General features: G+C 46.1%; 1 protein-coding gene across 6 annotated transcripts in view; it reads right to left on the reverse strand.

The window, feature by feature from the left end:
• Positions 1 to 923: 923 nt before the first annotated feature.
• UBE2G2 (ubiquitin conjugating enzyme E2 G2) overlaps positions 924 to 16,435 on the reverse strand; it is a 36,095-nt gene continuing 20,583 nt past the window's right edge. For all 6 annotated transcript variants that reach the window (XM_070597703.1, XM_070597704.1, XM_070597705.1 and 3 more), the window contains 3 exons: positions 9,472 to 9,590; positions 5,489 to 5,629; positions 924 to 2,758 (listed from right to left, as the gene is read on the reverse strand). In XM_070597703.1, coding sequence (XP_070453804.1) covers positions 2,646 to 2,758; positions 5,489 to 5,629; positions 9,472 to 9,590 — 373 coding nt within the window. In that variant the 3' untranslated portion in view covers positions 924 to 2,645. The remainder of the gene's footprint in view (positions 2,759 to 5,488; positions 5,630 to 9,471; positions 9,591 to 16,435) is intronic.

Below are 16,435 nucleotides of genomic sequence, written 5' to 3' on the forward strand. Positions count from 1 at the left end.
ACAGCACAGAACGGGGCAGAGAGCCTGGAGTCAGAAAGAAGGTGCCAGCCCTGGCTCTGGGGAGGCCTGGGGACCCGTCTCAGAACAAAATCACAGGGGATGGCAAAGAAAAGCCAGTTATGACAGTCACCAAAACAGCAACAGCAAATCATTGAAATGGACACCTTTGCCTTTTTTTGGTGAGGAAGATTGGCCCTGAGCTAACATCTGTTGCCAATCCTCCTCTTTTTGCTTGAGGCAGACTAACTCTGAGCTAAAAATCCATGCCAATCTTCCTCTATTTTGTATGTGGGATGCTGCCACAGCATGGTTTGATGAGCGAAGCGTAGGTTCGCACCTGGGATCCGAACCCATGAACCCCAGGCTGCCGAAGTGGAGCCTGCGAACTTAACCACTACACCACTGAACGGCCCCTCTGTGCCTCTTGCCTAAGACATTAACCAACAACCTTCAGAGGCAGGTCCAATGCGACCATGATTTCAAAGTCCTGACAAGAACCAACTGCCCCTGCCATCTGCACGACTGAAGTGTGGTCTCAACATCCTGGCTCCTCCGCACGCGACTGCAGCTTGCTGCTTCATTCAGTCCAAGGAAACGCTGAGCTCCACTCAGGCTGCTGGAAACGTACAGCCCCCCGACCCGAGCTCCCCAGTCAGACTCCGACTGGGAAACCGGAGAGTTCCAGAGAAGAGGACACCGAGAATGGAGGAAGGGAAGCAAGCGAATGAAACTTCCCGAAGCTGACATGGGTCTTCAGAATAAAGCAGCACTTAGTCAGTTCCTCTGTGGGAATCCCGTGCCACACACACGGCCTGTGGGAAGGTGCCTCTGCTGCAGGGCCTCTGTTGGGGTCCATGGCAGGCAATCTGGTCTTGGGTTTCCACAGGATTATATAAAAATCCAAAGAAAAATATAGCGCAGAATAGGGGGAAAATATATAACTTTATTTTTAACATAGTACTTAAACTCCACCACAGAATAAGGACACCATGGGATTCTTTCTCTTTTTTTCCATTTAATAAATACAAATGAATAAAAATACTTTGTTTTGCAAAGAGACTGCCTCTCTTCCTTCCCCGGATGTCATGGAAGCTCCCTGCGGCTGCCTGCTAGTGTGGCTACAGCTGTGTCCACGAACCACACCCACCCCCCACAACCACTTCTTTCCTCTCTATGGAGAGGACAGCATCTCACTTAATAGTCCTGAAAATACTTTTTAGGTACAATACCTCTCCTTTCGCCAGCTGCTTCCAAATACAAGTTCTTGTACTGAATTTCAAATGTTAAATGATTCCCTTCTGAGAAGGAAAGAATCCGGTTTCCACAGAAACCCAATATGGAGCCCTTGCTAACACTAAGAAATTATGCGTGAGGCTTCAGTAAATCAGACTGCTGTACACCAGACCTGTCGTAAAAGGGAAGGAGAGGGCAATGCAAAATGAAATCTATTGTGAGTCTTGTAGACTGTCCTTTATTCCAAAAATAGAAATTCCTACTTAAATTTAACCTGTTTGAAACAGGCTGAACATCTATCTGATTCTGCATGCAACAGATCTGTTATTGCTTATAGTGGAGGCCCCAGCCCTGTGCTGCTGAGCTGCCAGGAACATCCAGACCACGTCAAAATCACAAACCACAAGTAAGTGCTCTGTCCCCACTCTGAGGCCGGGGTCCCGCATGCCACCCTTCCACGAGCGCCGGTCAAGTCTGGGGATAAGGCACGCTCTGTGCTCCGCTCTCCTCTAACAGCAGACTCCCTTCCAACCCCAAGTTGTGAAGGAGGATCCTCTACAAAGTTCCCGGTCCAACAACATGTACAAACCTTAGAAATTCCCAGTTTTAAGACTGGAAAAGACAAACTCCAGTAGCTCCAGAAGAAACTTTGACTAAAACTTTCAGTCTCTCATGTTGCTGCTCTAGCAATGCCCAAGTAACCAAGACATAAATGTACATCTCTGATAAATATGATTAGAAAAAAACACTGGCCTTTATGACCAGCAATAAACTTCTTTTCCATGTACTCCATTTTTTTCATTAATCCACCTTTGTAAAAAGTATTTATTTCCTGAAAGTTGTTCTAAGTGCGATAGTTTGTAATACACAACAAATGAAAAAGATGTAACCAGACTGTAAGAAAATACCTGCTTGTAAAGTATAAAGCACTGAAACAGAGTTGCATACTCCTCACGGGCACCAGGGAAGCAGAGGGCCCAGAAACGCCTGGCCCTGGCCCTCTGCTCTGGCTACAGACCCCATTTCTTCAGAAGAAGCATTACTGGTTCTAGTCCCCTGGGATCCGGCACGGACCCCCTCAGCACTCCGGGGGGGAGGGGAAGCCACTGACTGCTGGGTTCGTAGGGGCTTCATCTGAGAGAGGTAGTGGTGACAGCCTGGATGATCCACCTAAACTGCCGAGCCAGGAACACTGAAACTGCATCCAGCTGTCATGATCCTACATAAATCACTGTTTCAGAGGAGAAGCATGTTTGGGGTGGAAAGGTTGGGAAAAAAAAATAGATGCTGTGGTTCTGTAAGCTTGCCTTTTTTGGTACCAGCACAGATTGCCAATGTCACTAAGTGTTCCAGAGAAGAAACACTGGAAACTGCTTGGTGGTGTGTGTTGGCACGCACGCGTGGGCGAGGCCTTAGAGCCCCAGTGACTTCTGTACGATCTGCTTGGCGATCTTGTAAAACTGCTCCCGGTCATCCCGCCACATTTTGGAAGCATCCACATTTGCTCCACTTTCATCATTGGGCTCTGAAAGAGAAGAGAGACATTCTCCACGTGAAAGGGACTCTAAAGAATAAGGACTTGGCCTGACGTTCCATTCATTTAAGAATGCTGATGGCTCTTTCCAGAGATGTATCCCAGAAACAAGAGCCCTCTCACCTGAGGGAGAGACTGAGAAGGGGTGTGAGGAAGATCCACTCTCATGATTCCTACCTTCTGAGTGTCTAAAAGTGCCCACAAGAGTTATCTCGGGCTTGCTCTAGAAACACTAGAATAACCTACACATGACCTGCGACCTCACCCCAGAGAGCAAGCTACAGGCAACCCATCTGCCTGTTTATGCCCCCTTCGGAGGCACTTGGTGGAGACCCGGAGACCCGTCCTCCCCCTCAGAGCTCCTGCTCAGTGCAGCTCCCTTCCCAGAACTATCAAAGGACAGTGCAAGGCAGACATGCCCCACCATGGACATGTGGCCTGCTGATCTCAGGCTGGTCAGTCCATATGCTGGCCTGCTGGGGCCAGCAGTCCCTTCAGAACTGGAATCAGGAAACACAGAGGCAGCCGGGGTCTGCCAGGAAGGGACGGGAGAACTGGAATTACAAACTGCTGAGCAGCAGGTGTGAGTAAGCGCAGACGTGCAGCGGGTCAGAATGCTGTGAAGGCAGAAAAGGTGGCCAAGAGGTCAACATGCAGCAAACACAGTCCTGCCCCACTGTGGCCCCAGGCCGCTTCCTCACACTCCAGCCCTGCTGCCCCACGCTGCCATGGTGTCTGTTTCTCTAACCCAAATGACTTTTTCCCCTCCCTCCTTCCATTTACTCAGCAAACCCTTCCTCACTAGGTCTGATGCGCAAGGCCTCATGCTGGACTCTAGGTAGGCCGAGGGCACAGAGATGTGGCCCCTCAGAGGGACACTGTCTAGTGGGCTGACAGAACTTGCACACCCACAAATGCCTCATTTCAAGGAAGGAGATGGCAGGAGGCAGAATGACAGGGGGTCCTGCAGGCCTCTCAAAGGATGTGGTACTTAGGGAACCCCCGACTGGGCCTGTGCACAGGGAGCACATGAGCATGGACAGAGCCAGCCCTGCTCCCACCCAGCATCTGTGAGAGAGCCCCAGTGCCCAGATGGCTAGCACAGGGTCAGAGAGCTGCTGCCCCTAGAGCAGGTCAGGCCAGAGGGCACGGCTGAGCAGGGCAGCAGGCAGGGCAGGAGGGGAGAGGCACACTCGGCCAAGCTGGGTGTGGTGATGGAGCTGGAAAAGCAGCTCAGAGCAAAGGACATGTAATCAGAGAGGCATATGTAAAGAATACAATAAAACCTAAAGAAAAAAAAAGCAATTTACAGCAAAACTGTGCATAATGGTAGACTTTATAGCTGCCATCTGAAGACAGTCAATCATTGCCTCTCTTCCATCTTCAAATGCCCCTCACCCGATTCCTTGTGTCTCTACCTTAGAACACGTGCGCGCGCTGAAGTCCTGGACCCCACATTCCTCTGACTCCGCCAGAGCCCAAGCAGCCGCTCGAGGTAAGCCTCCTCCTTGGGGCCTCCCACAGCACGGTCAAATCTCTCCTTTTGCCGAGCCTCCATTTCTGTAACCTCTTTCTCTTGCTGGTTTTCTAGACCATTCCTCCTACGTTCCTCTGAGAACTCCTTTCCTTCCACAAGCCCTTTCTACACTATCCCCTGTCCCACTCGTCACCTACTTATCCAGGGACCACTCCACACTCTCCACCACTGGCCCTCAGCTGAGTGGCTCCCAGACAGCCGCGGAGGGTGGACACTCAGACCCCAAACTCTTCTCTTCCCCAAATCCTGCTCCCTCTGGATTTCTGTCCCCAAAGACAGCACCCCTCTATCCAGGCGCTCAGGTCAGAAACAGAGGAGCCACCCTGCACACCAGTGAGCCTGAGTCTCCTCAACGCACCCCTTCCTCTCGGCCCCAGGACCATTCCTGTCCTCCTCTAAGCCTGATCTTTTCTCTCAGGCCACTGTACACCCAATCAACAACTTTTCGTTCCTCCTCCAGACCAGCACTCTGCTGCAAGGACGATCCTTCTGAGGCACAGCCTGAATATCTAACATCCCCATGGAGGGTCAGGCTCTGGCCAAGCACACTTCCCCAGGGCTCCCCCGCCCCCAGCTGGGCTCCAGCCGTAACAAGCCCTGGCAGCGCCCCCACGAGGGTTAGCTGCCTCACCCCAAATGCCTTTCCCTCCCCCTCACCTTGTGAATGCCTACATGTTCTAAACCCAGCCCAGACAGTCCCATCTCTGAAACTGGCCCAAAAGCCCATCTCACGACTTATCACAGTGGCCTGTAACTGCTGGTGGATTTGGAAAGTTCCCTTAGGATGTGGGGCCTTAAAGTTGGAGTTATGTCACACTGAGTTTTACACCCCAGAATAGTGTCTCCAATACAGCAGGTCCCCCCAAAAGTGCCTATGAACGAATGAAATGCCCAAGGAGCAGAGCATGGTTACTTATGGTCAGCAATATGATATACACGACACAAGACCACCTTCAAATTCACAATTATATAAAGTACGCTTACACTTGTAAAAGTCTATATAAATAGCATTAAATGGAAAAGCAGAAAACAGTATATATACAGCAATGACTACGGAACAGAAGGGAACTGTAAGGATTAAACGAGGAAAGAGCAGCAGCCCCGTGTTGTCTGGTTCTAGTAGCGCTTTCTTCTACCAGAGGTTAGCGCCCAGCACCCTAGGAGCCTGGACCGCCCAGCATTACCTGCCAGCATGCTCACCACCGACAGGAGGATCTTCTCCACGCTCTGCACGGGGCTCCACCTCTCGGCGCTGCTCTCGTAGCCCATGGGGTCGTCGCCCGGAGCGTGAAGGATGGAAATGCAGACTCTCCCATCAGGGTAGACTGCAGGGATCAGAACACAGCAGCTGAGCACAGAGAATGGGCCGGGGTGACGCAGTACTTGGTCAGGTCCCACAGAGAAAAGGGGACAAGTGGTGCAGACACAGGGAGTGAGCTGTTCGCACAAATGGAGCATAACCTGCAGCCTGAGCATCGTGCCCACATCCACTGGTCCCGGAGAGCCTGTGCAGGCCTCTCAGGGCACTCACTGCGCACTCACTGACAGGGCTCTGGGCTAGTCTGTCTGTGCTAGTCAGTCATGGGACGATTCCACCTTCACATGGCTTGCTTAAAGTATTATATCCAAAAGGAGAAAATGAAGGTTATCTGGCCGTCAAATATTTCACCAAAATATCTCATAATTAGGATTATTCACCACATTTTTCAGAGTTAGTTTCTTAGGTATCTCTAATTCTACCATTAAATCTCTAAACTGGACTGTGTAAAATATATGTTCACGTGGCTAGGACAAAGGTAACTGGAATTATTTAAATATCCAGAAAAAGATAGGCACTGTGATTTCTCTTGGTAACTTATTCTAATGGAAAAATGATCTGTACTCTCTGGAAATCAACTGTGCCTAAATCTAATCCATCTCCCAACAAATAGCATCATTAACAAGATACCCAAGGTCTGATCAGAGAAAAATGAATTTTGAAGTCACAGTATGTAACTGGTCCTATCGAGAAAGTAAAAGCCTGTATTATTTTTCTTTTACACACACTTGGGGAAATTCTCAGATGGCTCAGTATATACTCAGATATACAGGAATCCATTTGGATAGACTCACTTGTAAAATTATAAGGCTATTAAGTTATAATAATAAAAATGGACAATTTAAAATAAATTTACTTAATTTACCTTCACTCATGAGCTCAGAATTTCATGAAAATTTAGAGATGTGACCAGTACTTCTCATTTACCTCCCAAAAGCCTTTCTTTGATACTTAGTCTCTGATTTTCTTCATCCATCCCTTGCTCTAGTGGTTTTGGCTCTTTGGCTATCCAGAAACTACCACAAATTCTCACTGAAGGAAAGAGTTTAGGAAACTATGCGCATATTTGTCGTGGACATCAGGATGTCCGTCTACAGTGCACATAATGCGGTGACACTGTACACTCCAGAAATATCAAAAAGCGGACATGTCCCTGCCACCCTCTCTCTCACTGAACCCCATCAGCTTTGCTTCCTAAAGCCCCCTTGAATCCCTCCACATCCACATCTGTTCCTCAGCAACGCCCACATTCGGTTCCAAGCTGCCAGCCGCTCTCCTCTGGACCACACAGCAGTGTCCTAGCCAGCTCCCTCTGATCTGCCCTCTACACTAGAATACACCACAATAACCCTTTCAAAGACCGGGCCGGTCATGCTGCTCCCACACATTCACTCAGAAGCCCTCAGGGGGTCCCCACTGCTCCTAGGAGAAACATCAAAATCCTTCAGATGGACTCAAAGGCCTGAACTGGTTTGGTCCCCACCATCCTGTCCCCCACTCTCCTCACACAGGGCCTCTGCACACACTAGACCCCTGCCCGACCCCCACAGAGCCTGGGAGCTCCCATTGCTCTCCCTGCAGGTGGCCAGGTCCACCACTGCCCCGGCAGGGCACTCTCCCCGACCTCCCTGTGTGAGGGACCTTATGCCCACCTGCAAGGTTCTCCCAGCAACGTCCACCCCTGCCTGCAGATTGGGTGTTCCGGATGGTCAAGCCCCGTCCATTATTTGCTCACCACTGCACCCCAGCAACTCTCAGTAAATGTGTTGAATTATTTTTTAAAAGTATTTATGGATTGACCAGTTTTTATGATACTGGTAGACTAATCCAATAGTTCTTCTCCAAAATAATTTTTACAAAAATAATATATACCCACTTACAGTAAGGCCAAATTTAAAAACTAGTTGTATTAATTATTTGATCATTAAAAATAATATTATCAGACTACTGTTAGTATATACTCACTAGTTTAATCAGTTTATTGGCCATACTTGCCTGTAACTCTATGTCACAGGCATTGTTCTAAAGAATGTATTTATCTTCAATATAATCTTATTTTCATTTTTTTAATTACCCACAATCCTCTTTATAGGTGCATTTTATGGCTAATCTACTTGAAATTGTTGGCCTCTTCAGTCAACTCTATAAACCATAATAAATTTTTTAACTTTCTATTATGCCAAATTCCAAGCAGACACCAAAGTAGGCAGCAGTATGATGGCAGCAGTATGATGAATGCCATATACACGCATCACCTGACCTCAACAACTGCCAGCTCATGGCCAAGCTTCTGGAAAGGATGAATGATTCTTCTGAGCTCCTAACAGGCACATGGAGCTGAATTAATGCTGAGATAAGAAAAAGGTACAAAACAGTCTCTCTGAGGAGGAAGCTAATTATCTGCATGTAACAACATGCGAACGACATGCTCCAGATGAAGGTCTGGGCGGCAAGTGCAACAGGGGAGAGTGCGTCCCACCAGGTTGGCTGGCCATCGTGAAACCCTTCATGGGGCGGGAGGAGTCTAGGAGCAGACTGAGGAGGGTGTGCCAAGCGGGTTCATTCGTAAACCAAGTGAGACCTCAACGGCTCAGGAAATTCTACAAAATGTCTCATGTATTAAATTAGCCTTTAGGTATTTGATACACAGAGAATTACAGGAAAAGGAATTGGTCTCAAATAAGTAAATATTTAATTTCTACAAAATAGTATATCTTACTTGCTCTTCTTCTCCACAATTATTAAGATCATGATTATTAGTAGCAATAATCATTTAAAAAAAGGACACTATTCTAAATATGATCACTGAAAATATGTTTCCTTCTTTAATTCTCTTATCTATAATCCCCCACCTGTAAAAGAGAGAAGTAAAAACCACAGCCATTCAGGAATTCCGATCCGTGCTACCACTTTTTTTTTTTCATTAAAGTATAGTAAATTTATTTAAATGAGCTTTTTTTCCCCTTTTTAAAAGTAATACCTATTTTAGAAAGAAATTTGGGGCCAGCCCTGTGGCCAAGAGATTAAGTTGGTGCGCGCCGCTTTGGTGGCCCAGAGTTTTGCTGGTTCGGATCCTGGGTGCAGACCCAGCACCGCTCATCAAGCCATGCTGAGGCCGCGTCCCACACAGCAGAACTAGAAGGACCCACAACTAGAATATACAACTATGTACTGAGGGGCTTTAGGGACAAGAAGAAAAAAAAAGACCGGCAACAGATGTTAGCTCAGGGCCAATCGTAAAAAAAGAAAAAATTTATAAAAAGAAAGAAATGATCCCACCATTGAAAGAGAATCATTTTTAACATCTTTGTATTACATTTCCAGTTATATACATTTACATGTGAATTTTTTTAAAAAAATTAAATTGTAATAGGCCTACTGATTAGTAGCCTGTTTTTCTCATTCAAAAATAGCACAAATATCATTCCATATCATTAAATATTACTGTAGATCATTTAAAATATCTATATAGTATTCCACCAAATGAATTAGTATAACTTAACTAATTCTCTGCTGCTGAATACCTAAGCTGCTTTCAATTTTTCCCACTGTTGAAATGAACGCTGTGATGGAGACTCGCACGACCCGCTCTGAGGGCACACCACGCTCCTTTCCTCCAACGATTCCACTAAACAAAGGAGGGCCGGGACAACTGGCATCCAGCTGGAGGGCCACATTTTTCTTTTATCTACATTAAATTGTCCTTCAAACTTGCAATCATGACGTCAACCACACCATGACCAACCTGCCGCAGTCTCAACGGCCCACACCACTCGTACTGCCTTTCACACAGTTCTGCAGCTCTGAGCCTCTCCAGGTTCCATCAAAACTACTCCCAGAAGCACTTACTGTTGGGATGAAACATCTCACAGGTAAATCTCATCTTCGGGGGACTTAATGGGTAATCAAGTGGGAAACTCAGGACGGCAGGAAAGACACCAAACTCAAAACAGGTGTCCTCCGGGCCCCTGGAAGACACAAAGCAAAGACAGAGCTTCAGGGCAGATGTTTCCATGTCTATACACTCTAGAAAGGGGTCAAGGAAATTCCTGCAGCTTTATGAATGCACATGAAAAGATTATCTAAATAATAACCATGAGGGTACTTTTTGATGAATAGCAAGGAATATCTCATTGTCCCATTCCAATCCGGTTTATCTTAGGTGCGAGCACCAGGAGTGAATCACAGGCACGGTCTTCACATCAGTAAAGGTGAGAGTGCGCAGCAAAAATCCGCAATAATGGGATCAGAGAAAAGAACTAATGCCAACATTGCAAGATCCTAGGGGTTTTGTTTTTCTGGTTATGTGGTACAATTACATTTGAGGATAAAAATATAAATTATGGCACATGTTAGAGCAAGATTCTATTGTAGTAAATAAACGAGGGGTTAAGGGTTGTTATTTCAAAGGCTATTTTTAATTTTTAAATGTGCCTTAGAAGTGCTATTTGTAACCTTCAAGAAACAGATGATAAAGAGCACACACGTGATCAGTGAACTCACTGCAGCAGGCCGGGCGTGCACACGTGCGCGCATGTACCAGGGCTGCAAGCCCTGACCCGTGGGCGGAGCCCGGGGCCACAGCCTCCGCACATGGTCTCCTGAGCCTCACCATCACTAGGCACGTGCACGCCTGTCTGCCTGGGTTTACAGCCTCCTTGTGGGAAATGGCAGAAATGGACTAAACCATTTCAAAAGTCCTGTCAAATTTTAAAACTCCATACATAATAAAATAACACTGTCTTGACCAACATACAAGACACAAAGGCCAGGAGAGGAAGAGAGCCACCCAGCTCACATCTTAACAAAGAGATGATCTCCTCCTCCTCTTACAAATTCCATTTATAAAACATGCATTAGAGTAGTTTTAAAAAATCTTAGACCATCTTTACTATGGAAATTCTTAGAAGGAAAGAGAACTGCTGAATGACAGCTACAGACACTGAAACAGTAGCAACTACTTTGGGCATAACCCATCAAATCCAATAAATAAGAAAGCAAACCCCCTTCTACTTATGAGAGCTGAGAGGAGCAGTCCCCTAGAAACACCTCTGTCTCCCTACGTGATGGCTTGCAACATGTTAACTCTACAACACAACGTAGGGGACCATCACAGGGCACGGGGACCTCGGTCACCACAGAAGCACTTCAACACGGGAGACTTGCTGCCCTTCACAACGAATACAAGATATGGCACAGGAAAACAAATAATTAAAATATATTTTTCTAACAAACCAATCTTCGTTTTTTTCAATTGTTTTTTAAAAGTACAAATCTGGTTTAAATCTTGACAAAATTATTTTGATTCCATGAAATAAAAATATAGATTTGCAAATATTAGAAACAATATTTATCTCCACAATTAAAGGATAAAGACCAAAAAATTCCCAAAGAAACTGAACAGAGAGTGTGCTTTCATTCGGTGACAACACTGAGGGCTTCTGAGAGCGCCACCACAGTGGGGCCCAGAGGGCTGGGCTGTAGCAAAATGGTCAAAACGAGAACAAGGCGAAAAGAAGTGGCAGAATTTTTCTCAATTTAAGAGACAAATCTCGATTCTGAAAACTGTGTCCTCGCTACTTTCTGGGAAACGAGAGTGGACGGCTGCCTTGTCTTGGACGGTGAGTGTCACTGTGCTGCAGGGCCTGGAGCCTTGGCAGGAAGCCAGGACAGGGAAAGCCACACGAAGAAGAGCTGAGTGTGGGGCTGGCTCCTGCCAGGGAGGGCATCCGTCCCGGGGAAGGGGCTGCAGGCCGCACAGGAGCGAGCACCACCCACACTGGGCAGCTCCCTGCGGCGGCTCGAGCCCTGTGCTGCTCTTCCTGAAAGGACGCCCTTGAAGCCTCTCCCTCTGCACCGACCACAGGTGAGAGATTTCCGATCACCCCACGCCTCTGCTCCATAGAAATTTCTGCTTTTCCAGCTCAGAGCAGATGGTAAATGCCACTCCGTTAGTACACCACAGGTCCTCCTGAGGAAAGGTGCCAGGGAGCACTGCTTTCACGCCACTGTGAAGCCAAGCTGGGAAGACCAAGGATTAACTGACTTCACCAAGTTCCTAAGGCAGTTCAGTACCAGTTCGGAGCAGAACACAGTTCAAACTGCTAACTCAGAAAGCTGGGCCAAGAAAAGATCTTTAAAAGCAACATTGTTAATACTCCAGGAATGTTTGCCAGTGCCTCGGTGTTTCTGGCACCTATGAGTTAGAAGAGGAAAAAATGTCTGGGTAGCGTTTCTGGAATAAGCCAAGTGGTATTTGCTCAATACTTTGATAACAGTTCTTTGTTTCCTATAATAGGGCGTTTTTTAATTAAAAAAAGAAAATCCACTGGGTCGTTTGTAGACTCAGAAGCATGATCAAACATTTCCTACAGTGCTCCCACATCTTAAATATCAAAGCTATTTGCAAATGCTCTGGGTTGCTACCGGTTTGAAACTGGGGTTTCTTTCTCTTCCAGAATGCCCTGGTGCCTGGGACAGGCATGCAGGTGGGCCCACGGGTGCAGCGGCGTGCCTGCTGACTTGATGGAAAACGCTATCGAGTAAATTCCTGAACCAAGACAGGGAGCATAATTAGTGTTATTTTTGGACAAGTTTTATTGCCTTACTCCAGGATGGCCTCACTTCTCTTTCACTAAAGAAGGTATCATCTCAAAACCTTCAGAAAAAAGCAGAGGAAAGAGAGAAGAAAGGAAACAAAACAAATTTACCCAAAGCCAATGTAAATTCTTCAAAGCCTGCAAATTATTTTCCATCCTATTGATTAAAATAACAGCCTAAATGATTTCAGAGCTCAGAGATAAACAAGTATTAGAGTAAAGCCTAATAACCATGCTCTACTCTGCAATCACATTTCAAACAGTTCGCTTCAAATCACTGGCTTTAGGTGAATTCGATGCTAAGGAGCAAATACTGAGAGAGCAACACTGACAGTCTAAACCTGACCACTGATTAGCAATGTCGCTCCTCGAGAAGAACGACTGAAGGACGACTGCTTAACTCAGCCCTCCGCCCAGAGCTGCACCACACCTGCAACTGCGCACCATCCTAACACCCGGACCCTCGCGGAGCCAATGAAAGCTGGGAAAATGTTCATTTAGTCTCTCAACATTAATCTCCAGTGAAAAACTGTTCTCTTTGCTTTTCATTTCTAAAACCCTATCTAGTAACAAAAGCAGCTTACAGGCCTCATCCTGAAGGCAAAGGTGATGGGGAGACCAGAGTGCCTTATCGTGGAGCGTAGGTGTCTCTGCTGTCAGTGAGCAATCCGCCCGCCAGGCGTGTGCAGGACCGCAGCCTGCATGCCACTCCAGCTGCGGCAAGTGTTGAAGAAGCTGACGGGTTTTGCTGTTGTCCTCTTTTTCAAGTATGTCACAGCACATAGACAAAAAATCTCATCCGTATGACAAGGTTTTAAATAATGGAGATTGTAAACCCATTCCTTAGCATTTAAACTTAAACTGGACTACTAAGGGACCACAATTTCCCAGAAGTCATAAGGACCTGAAGCATAAAAAGGAAAGACGTGCTGCTTCTTAAACACCCTCCACTTCCAGGGGCAGAGGTCCCTGCCCTCACGCTGCACAAACCACATAGAGCACCCAGCAGGGAGGGCCCTGAGGGGCACCTGGTGTCACAGCAGGAGTGCCATCCCCTTCCCGCAATCTCTGCCCCAAGGTTCAGCAAATGCTTCTTGCCAATGCCCCTGCCACAGTGATGCAGGTGGGCTACACGAACAGCCCCCATGTTAGGGCGTTTTAGAAGCCCAGGGACACCAGCTCTGCTCTGCTCTGCTGTGCCTTTAACGCTCAAGTCACTGGGCTTCACCCCAGGCAAAGACTGAAGGAGTGCCTGCTGCTGAAGGTCACCATGCCAGGCACAGGGGAACTGCACATAAACTGACCGGGAAGGTTCCTGCTCACAGGACCTCCCACCCTTGCAGGAAGACTACACGGACTGTAGGGACTTGTGACCGCCGGGGAAAGTGCCCTCGAGTACCTTTCCATGGGCACTTGGCAGCCTCAACCCAAACTATATATTTGCCACCCAGCCCGGCACGAGCCTGCCTCAGCGCAGCATCTCTGGGGATGACCCAGATATTCATTTTATTGCGCTTTTTCCTTTTGCTGTATTCTAAGTGCCCCAGGTGATTCTAAGATAAGGAACCAATGCTCAGAACTCTGAGGAGGAAGAGGAAAGATGCCTTCCACTTCAGGAAATCACGGTAGTAGCAAATACAGATTTTCTTCCATATAATTATTTTCATCATTAAATCTGTTCAAAAGAAGACTACAGTCATGCTCTAATTTTTTTTTTGCAATACAGACATTTCTGAAAACTTTAAATCAAATATATTTCAACTATATTTAAAGTGCACTAGGGGCCAGCCCAGGGGCCGAGAGGTTGGGTTTGCGTGCACCGCTTCGGTGGCCCAAGGTTTCCCCGGTTCGGATCCTGGGCGTGGAGCTAACACTGGCTCATCAAGGCAGGTTGAGTGGTGTCCTGCATAGCACAGCTAGAAGGGCCTGCAACTAGAACGTACAACTATGTACTGGGGGCTTTGGGGAGAAGGAGGAAGAGAAAAAAAAAGACTGGCAAAAGATGTCAGCTCAGGGCCAACCTTTGAAAGAAAAAAGTGCACTACATAACTACATCAATTACAAGAACTTTATAGTGAATTCTGACATAGACAATAACTATCACGACATAAACTTTGACTTTAACTAGAAATATATACGCACGTTGGAAAATACTCAAATACCTAAGTACATAAAATAAAAAGCAAATACCTCCCTCACCCTCTTCCTGAATCACCTCCCCAAGGTAGCCACAGTTAAGTCTGGTTATTCTCCCAGGCTTTTTGCATGTAAACTGACACACCTTCACCCACAAAACTGGATATTTTAAAATTAAAAATGTATTATGACATTGCTGAGGGGAATTTGTTTTTTTTAAAGATTTTATTTTTTTTCCTTTTTCTCCTCATAGCCCCCCGGTACATGGTTGTATATTCTTCGTTGTGGGTCCTTCTAGCTGTGGCATGTGGGACGCCGCCTCAGCGTGGTTTGATGAGCAGTGCCATGTCCACACCCAGATTCGAACCAATGAAACCCTGGGCCGCCTGCAGCGGAGCACGTGAACTTAACCACTCGGCCACAGGGCCAGCCCCTGAGGGGAATTTTAAAAGACCTAAATAAATGGAGAGACAGTCCACTCAAGATCGTTAAAACAGCAATATTCCTCAAATTGATCTAAATACTCAAATGCACTTCCTACCCAAATTCCAGCTGGCTTCTTTGCAGAAACTGACAAGCTGATGCGAAGATTCAGATGGAAATGCAAGGGACCAAGAACACGCAAAACAGTTTTGAAAAAGAACAACAAAGCTGGAGGACTCGCACTTCCCAATGTCAAACTCACTATAAAGCCACAAAAGTCAAGGCTGTGCGGCACTGGTGTAAGGATAAGCACGGACCAATGGAACAGAATTCAGAGCACAAAATAAACTCTTAGATCTGTGGTCAACCAACTTTTGAAAAAGGTGCCAAGATAATTCAAGGCAGAAAGGATTTCCCTTCCAACAAATGGTGCCAGGAGAACCGGACATCTACATACACAAGAATGAAGTTGGACTCCTACCTACCTAATACCACACCCCAAAATTACCTCAAAATGCATCAAAATAAATGTAAGAGCTATAAATATAAAACTTCTAAAAGAACACATAAGAGAAAACGTTAGTAACCTTGGGTTATATGACACCAAAGCATGATCCATAAAAGAAAAAAAGCATGATCTATAAAAGAAAAAAATTTCATCAAAATTCAAAACTTTTAAGTTTCAAAAGACTCCATCAAGAAAACAACAAAGCAAGCTGCAGACGGGGAGAAAGCACTTGAAAAATCATACATCTGATAAAGGACTCATATCCAAAATAGATAAAGAACTCTTACAACTCAACAATAAGAAGACATCTCAATTAAAAAATGGATAAAAGCTCTGAAGTTCACTAAAGAAGATATATGAATGGCTAATAAGCCCATGAAAAGACACTCAACATCATTAGTCATTAGGGCAATGAAGATCAAATCCACAGTGAGCTACCACCTCCCACCCACCAGGAGAGCTGTAATCAGACAACACCAAGCGTGGGTGAGGAAGAGGAGAAACGAAAACACACACACACTGCTGGGGGATGTAAGATGGGGAGCTACTCTGGAAAACAATTTGGCAGTTTCTTAAAACAGTGAAGATCAATTTACTCCATACTTCAGCACTCCACTCCTATGTTCTAGCCAAGAGAGATGAAAACATGTCCACACAGAATGGTATGCAAGTGTTCACAGAAGCACTATTCACAACAGCCAAAAGGTGGTAACACCCAAATGTCCATCAATGGGGGAGGGGATAAACCAGCTGTGGCCCATCCAGCAAGTGGAATACTATTCAGCCATAAAAGAAGGAGCTATGACATGCTGCAGCACGAGGAGTCACAAATGCATTATGCCAAGTGAAAGAAGCCAGACACAAAGATGAAGTACTTTATGATCCCATTTGTAGGAAAAGTCCAGCAGAGGCAAATCTGTAGTCAGAAAGCAGACCAGAGGTTGCCTATGGCTGAGGGTGGGGTGGGGAATAGGCATGAGGACCTTTTTGGAAATGTTCTAAAACTGGGTTGTGGTGATGCCTGCAAAACTTTATAAATTTACTAAGAATCATTGACTTGTACAATTAATACAGGTAAAATTTATGGTATATATCTCAATAAAGCTGCTAAAAATTTTTACACTGGGGGGAACATTTCATGCCACAC

Source organism: Equus przewalskii, chromosome 27 (genome assembly GCF_037783145.1).
Source record: "Equus przewalskii isolate Varuska chromosome 27, EquPr2, whole genome shotgun sequence".
Taxonomy (NCBI): Eukaryota; Metazoa; Chordata; class Mammalia; order Perissodactyla; family Equidae; genus Equus; species Equus przewalskii.